We start from the raw sequence: 6,995 nt of genomic DNA, 5'->3' as shown, positions 1-6,995 counted from the left end.
ATACTTACATGTAACAGGTATATTTGACTTTGTGACCAAAAACAGTAGTAGAAGAGGTTGTCCTTAAAAACAGTAGCTCTCACGTGGGATAGATGTCGTGTAGCCTTTTAGCCTTCTGCACTGTCTAATTCTCTTCTTAACTTTTTTTTTGCTACAATACAATGGCAACTTATTCAAACTACCTAAACTTCTTCATTTTCTCTCCATTTTATCATTTACCAGTAAAATTTAATACTAAATCTTGCATTATGCCTAATAGATCTTTGTAAACACAATAAACAAAACTATAATGCATGCATATGCTGTCTCCAAATAATCGTACCCGTACACACAGTGACAGTGGGATAGACGTGCATGGATGAGCGCGTGTGATTCTTATCAAATGTGCGCAGATTTTGTAGCATACGAATTTCTTTTCTACTTTTTCTTCCCACTGTTCTTCATCGGGTCATGAGCTCAAGCCAGAGACTTTCACATTCACACTTTATAAAAGCTGAGTCTCTCAACGTATATGTCTAACAATGGGGTCCACATTTTAACCTAATTCCCCTTTTCAATCCTTTCACCTCATTTTGTACCAATCAATGTAAACAACATCATTTACTAATCTCTCTTAAATCCACCTTTATCACTCTATAAAACCTACTAACTTCCTTACCAACACACTCATCACTCTCACAATGGCTTCAATGTCCATCACTCTTACTGCAATCTTCTTTCTAGTCTCTACTTTCTCACCGCTCAGCGCTTCAGCACCGGCGTCATTCGTACTTTACAACAAATGTCCGCACCCAGTGTGGCCCGGGATCCAGCCCAGTGCCGGAAAGCCCATTCTAGCCCGTGGAGGTTTCAAGCTCGCCTCCAACCGGGCCTACACTCTCCAACTCCCAGCCCTCTGGTCGGGCCGCTTCTGGGGCCGTCACGGCTGCACCTTCGACGCCTCCGGACGAGGCCGCTGCGCCACTGGCGACTGCGGCGGGTCCCTCTACTGCAATGGCATCGGCGGAACCCCTCCGGCCACCCTGGCCGAGTTCACCCTCGGCAACGAGCAGGACTTCTACGACGTTAGCCTTGTGGACGGGTACAACCTGCCCATCTCCATCACCCCCTTCAAGGGATCCGGAAAATGCAGCTACGCCGGCTGCGTCAGCGACCTCAACACCATGTGCCCAGTGGGCCTGCAGGTGCGTTCACGCGACAACAAACGCGTGGTGGCCTGCAAGAGCGCCTGCTCCGCTTTCAACTCCCCCAAGTACTGCTGCACGGGCTCCTACGGAAGCCCGCAGGCCTGCAAGCCCACCGTTTATTCGAAGATCTTCAAGACCGCTTGCCCCAAGGCCTATTCCTACGCCTACGACGACCCCACCAGCATCGCCACCTGCACCAAAGCTAACTATTTGCTCACTTTCTGCCCTCATCGCCACTGATCTCTCTCTACTATTCACCTACCACTTTAACTGCTTCCCTGTCATCTTTTTTTTATTTTGTATTCCCCTTTTAGTATAATACTTTTTTTTTATCCATGCTCTATGCTGTGTATTCCCATATTTGGCAATTCATTTTCGATCTGTGTCACAGAATGTGGTATATGGCATGTCACTGTTGCATGGTTTGAATTGGTTTTGGTTTGATGAATATTATTATTACCTGATGTGCTCGATATATGGTGGATGATTGGGAACCACGTTCTATTATTGATATGTACTTTTTTCGTGTGATTTGTCTATTTCGCGAATTTGGTGTTTGGTTTGTCTGTTTGGCTTTAGAGCTTGATACTGATGTACTTGGATTTTGCAAACTCTTAATTCATGAATGTCACCCTCGTATTTTAGCTACAAAACTATGAACATAAATTCGATGACAGATTGTCGATGTTATGAATTAGCAGTATTTGAGCTCTTGCAGAATACACTGTTCATCGATAATGGCCAATGGGGTGTATATCTGCCCCTTTGGCTAAAACAGCAATTAGTAGCTGTTTTTGCTTTGTGTTTCTAGCCACTCAAAGGTCGTTTGTAGTGTTCATTTTTAACATAGTACTGATTGTTTTTGTCCTTGAATAAATCAGATACCTTGAATAAATTAGATAAGATCTTAGATTTTGTTAATCAATTTAACAAACTAAAGACACATTTTGACATGTCTGTACTTTTGTGTGTCTTCATTTTAAAAATGTGATGCAGATGCTTAATAAACTGATTCAACGATGGCGTTGGGACAGCCCGTATCCACTTAGGAGTGCCGGACCCTTTTTAAAATAATGGGTACATTTTTTAAAAAATTCAAATTAATGAAATATTGGGCCATAATTGATTAATAATTCAATATAGATGGTGGCATTTTGATCTCATTAAGTAGAGACTACTACATGTAATAATATTTTAGCCGTATTTTTTCTACTTTTAAATTTTAAATTTTAATACACATTGTTATATTATTAAAGTGGGTTATTGGCTAAGTGAGTGTATTTTTCAAAAGGTGTTAAAAAGTATTATTTTCTTCTCTCGTTTCCTTAACACTAGAGGAATCAATGCATAATGTGAGAAAAATATGAATCACAAATAATACAGAAATGGCGATTCAACAATGGATTCTTAAGCAATAAAGCATGTGGAATTTATTGATTATGGTAAAAACATTTCCAAGCATTTCGATTCATACTTATTCAAACCTATCAATCATAGTTGGAATTTGAAGTATCAGCTAGGAAATATCATTCCAATTTCCAAAGTCATGATTTTCTTTTTTTAATATTGTAAGGACTTATGTGTGAAAATATAAGTGCGTGAAATTAATTAACAATTAATTTTGTTATATATTTAAAAAATTACTTAAAGAATGTACGGTAGGTTTCTTGGTTAATTTATAAATTTATTTTAAATTTGTAACTAATACAATAAGTGAAAATAGCATTTTAGAGGAGTGTAAAAAGTAAAAGCAACTTTGGACTCCAATGTTGGATTTTACTTTCTGTCAATAGAATCTAAATTCATGGTTGATAGGGGTCAGATGAGTAGTTTAGGGGCTACACTTAGAAACTGGAAAACCTGCGAATTGTTCTTAAAACCAACAACTTCTCTTCTAGAATACAAAGGACTTTTTCTTCTCTTCTAAGTTGAATGTTCTTTATTTTCTCAAGCTAGCCACAAGATTTGGCAGCACGTCTCACAAATTGCATTGTTGATATAAATTCAGATTTTCTTTTGCTGGTGTTGAATATTCAAAATAATGTGACCCAAACCATTGTTAAATTTATATTAAAAAAAACTTCTCTTATTCGAAAAAATTTAGGAGAAATGTATTTCAATCTTTTTAAATAATAACATCTTTACATTCATTTCATATATATTATAAAAAATAAAATAGTTAAATAAAAGCAAATTTTTATATTTTAAAATATATATATATATATATATATATATTAAATAAATGTAAAAATGTATTTATATCAAAATTTCATTTTCTCAAAAATTTCATTTTTTCTTATTACCCAATCCATTATCATTCTGACTCAACAATGATGTAATCTTCGGTGATTTCCCACTTTTTCCTATAAGAGAAAACACAAAAAAATTCTGCAATTCATTGCATCAAAATCAGAAAACACACGCTCACACGTTCTCACTGTTACATTTTTTTTTTCTTTTTTCAGTTTATTATTTGGTACCACTTGTCTGAAAATATACTTTTTAATTAGATTATTGAAGTTAGTTGACATAGTTAAAAAATATATACAAGTTCATGATGTGATTTATTGACTTCATTTTTCCGAATTTTTATAGATTATATTTGGGAAATTTTAATGCACTATTTTTTAATACACGAGCTAGTCTTAAAATAGTTATTCTAAGATCCCAAACTTGTATTTTTATTTTGTACTAATTACTCTGCTGTTAATTTTCTTGGTACATTTACCGACATTGTACATAATTTAAAAATGGTACTTGCCAAATAATTCAATTTATTTATTTTATAAACACACGAAAAAGAAAAACTTGTTTTCATATCCTTTTCACGTATTAAAGTTACTTGCGCGTTAAAGCCGTGTTCACAAGCCACGTGTCGCACTTGGAGTGCGGCCACGAATAATATTTATTTACCGTCAGAATTAGACATAAATAAATACAAAAATAATAAAAAAGTAATAAAAAAAAGTTGCACACATTACGAATTGTTTTCAGGTCACACGTCTACCTAGATTAGCACGAACCACAAGCAGCCTCGTCGGCTATTTGGTCCCAAAATATCAGAGTCAAAATAACATTAAATTTTTAGTAATAATTAACAAATACAAGTGAGTTTTCTTTATTGAAATTTGGCTAAAATATATATAACACTTGCCAAGTTTATTTACAATTTATTTACAAAAAATGTAATTTGGCAGACATTATTTTAAGAAAAAATATTAATATTTGATTATAATATTTTAAAAATGAACAAATAATATATATATATATATATATATATATATATATATATATTCATTTAATAAGTAAAAGTGAAATTTTAACCTAAGAGGAAAAAAGAAATTCCTAAAATCAATACCATCTACCATAGAGAGTGAGTGGTTGTCTATCAAAGCTATGTTCCACTTTTAGTTTTTAGTCAAAAGTGAAAAAAACTATTATTTTCAAAAGAAAATCATTAAAGTGAGTAAAATCTTTATCAACAAAACCTTCTCCACTGCTATAAAATTAATTTACTTAAACGTATTTTTTGTTTTTAAAATGTGGAATTAGTCCATCTTTAGCTCTTAAATTTTAAAATTATTTCATTTTGTGAATTCAAGCAGAAAATTTTATATATTAGATAAAAAATAGTATTAAATAAATATAAAAAAATTAGTGTGTCAAGAATATTATTTTTGGTTATAAAATAATTCAACCTCAATTATATTGGAGAAGATAATGCCACAATGTCCAAATAAAGACAACTCTATTAAATTAGCCAAAAAAAATACATCAAACTAGCATAATGAAGACAAAATGATAGTTAGCGTTCAACAACGACATGTTAAAAGAGACAATAATTAAACGTACCAAAAGTGATACAAGAAATTGTCTATTAGTAGAAATAAAAATATTTAATAACAGCTTTATAAAAGTAAAAAGATTTGTTTTCTTAAAAGCTGTTAACAAATATTTAATAGGATAAGTATAATGTGACAATATTTTTTTGACAACATTTTAATATTATACACGTGTTATTTTGTGATTCGTCTAAAATTACTTCACAATCAATAACAATAACTATAAATACTAACATGAACCAATCACATAATGACACGTAAATAATGTTAAAATATTATCAAAAAAATATTGTCAAAGTATCATTATTCTAATATATACGTTAAATAATGTATAGTTTATTATTTTTAGATTTTAAAAGTTAATTTGAAATAAAGAGAACATAAGTAAGGAAGCTGGAATTGAATAATTCATATTATATTTTTCATCACAAAATTATTTTTAACATTTAATGGATTGTTTTCAACACTGGTCATCTTTTTAAGAAAAAAAAAAGAAGGAAAATAATATTTTAATAATAACTTTAACATACAACCAATCCACGACCCTTTTGTAATGATATAATAATAGTAATATTTGAAGAAGTCAATAACATTGAACAAGACGTCTGTGAAAAAAAAAATCAATATAATGTACAAACAAACGTTAATATGTCGTAGTATAAAGTATAAAATTTCAAGATTCAGATCCACAAAAAATATGAAAGTTTTGCTGCTAAAAATGAATAAATCAAATAATCTAAAATTAAATAATAATATACCCATTAATAAGAAAATATTAAATAACTCCAAAATACCCATTGTAGATTTATTTTTGATATCAAAGTTAATTTTTATTATCTTACATTATACATAACCGAAAAAAAGGGATAAATATAATAAACCGAAAATTTTGAATTATCTAATAAAAATAATTTTTTTATCTTTTAATGTGTTTTAATATTTTATTTTTCATCAAACATTTTTATGGTCTTGTCTTACGTTACAAGCACGCTTTTAAAAATGTTTGATAACTGAAAAGACACAATATTTTATGGGAAAAATCAAAAATAATTTTTTAAAAGTATGAAGGATTTTTCCGTCAAGGGTGGGTCCAGTCTACACGTACAAAAATCGAATTTCAAAGGAAAAGCAGTGTATAAAAGGGCCCAAATGGCACCGTTCCATTCACCTCACCAGTTTCGGTAACCTTCTCTTATTCATTGACAAAAATAAAAAAGCTCTGTTTATTGGAGAAGATGGCCTCGAATCCAATTGCAACGGGAAATGTCGACGCCGCTCCAAACTCTGACGCCAGTAACAAATCCTCCGTCTACCTCCAAGACATGGATGAGATGAAGCGAGTCTTCAACCGCTTCGACACCAACGGCGACGGCAAGATCTCCGTCAGCGAGCTGGACAACGTCCTCCGCTCCCTTGGATCCGGCGTCCCGCCGGAGGAGCTCCAGGGCGTCATAGACGACCTCGACACCGACCACGACGGTTTCATTAACCTTTCCGAGTTTGCCGCGTTCTACCGCGCAGATACCGCTGACGGTGGCGACACAGAGGTCCAGGATGCCTTCAACATGTACGACCAGGACAAGAACGGGCTCATCTCCGCCACCGAGCTCTACCAGGTTCTGAACCGCCTCGGAATGAGCTGCACCAAAGAAGAATGCCACAACATGATCAAATCCGTCGATTCCGACGGCGACGGCAACGTGAACTTCGCGGAGTTCAAGCGCATGATGAGCAACAACCGCGAAAATACTTGCTGAAGAAAAATAGATTAGCAGCTTCTTGCTTTCTTTCCGTAACCTCTGACTCGTAGATCTGCGCCTCTTGTGCTCTTTCATTACTTTTCCCTTCGTTCTGTTATTTATTATGTGTTCAATCGCCCTGAGTAGAATTAGAATTAGAAATTTAAGTGAAAAATTATTCCAATGTTCTCCGTTTGAATTCCAATTTAGCTTCGTGACTTTGTTTA

The 6,995-nt window shown here is 33.4% G+C and overlaps 2 protein-coding genes across 2 annotated transcripts; both read left to right on the top strand.

Annotated features, from left to right (window-relative positions):
• The first annotated feature begins 585 nt into the window (after positions 1-585).
• LOC108333859 (thaumatin-like protein) lies at positions 586-1,660 on the top strand. The gene has a single exon (XM_017569320.2). It carries the CDS (start codon positions 681-683, stop codon positions 1,425-1,427), a length of 747 nt encoding a protein of 248 aa, XP_017424809.1. The 5' UTR covers positions 586-680; the 3' UTR covers positions 1,428-1,660.
• Positions 1,661-6,184: 4,524 nt separating this feature from the next.
• On the top strand, positions 6,185-6,995 carry LOC108333862 (calcium-binding allergen Ole e 8). Its single transcript, XM_017569322.2, has one exon. It carries the CDS (start codon positions 6,265-6,267, stop codon positions 6,784-6,786), a length of 522 nt encoding a protein of 173 aa, XP_017424811.1. The 5' UTR covers positions 6,185-6,264; the 3' UTR covers positions 6,787-6,995.

Source organism: Vigna angularis, chromosome 1 (assembly GCF_016808095.1).
Source record: "Vigna angularis cultivar LongXiaoDou No.4 chromosome 1, ASM1680809v1, whole genome shotgun sequence".
Lineage (NCBI taxonomy): Eukaryota > Viridiplantae > Streptophyta > Magnoliopsida > Fabales > Fabaceae > Vigna > Vigna angularis.
This window is presented reverse-complemented; position numbering and strand designations above follow the sequence as displayed.

What these genes read in the sequence shown, in the direction of transcription:
- LOC108333859 (XM_017569320.2), top strand. Translation starts at nt 681, where the DNA reads ATGGCTTCAATGTCCATCACTCTTACTGCAATCTTCTTTCTAGTCTCT.
- LOC108333862 (XM_017569322.2), top strand. Translation starts at nt 6,265, where the DNA reads ATGGCCTCGAATCCAATTGCAACGGGAAATGTCGACGCCGCTCCAAAC.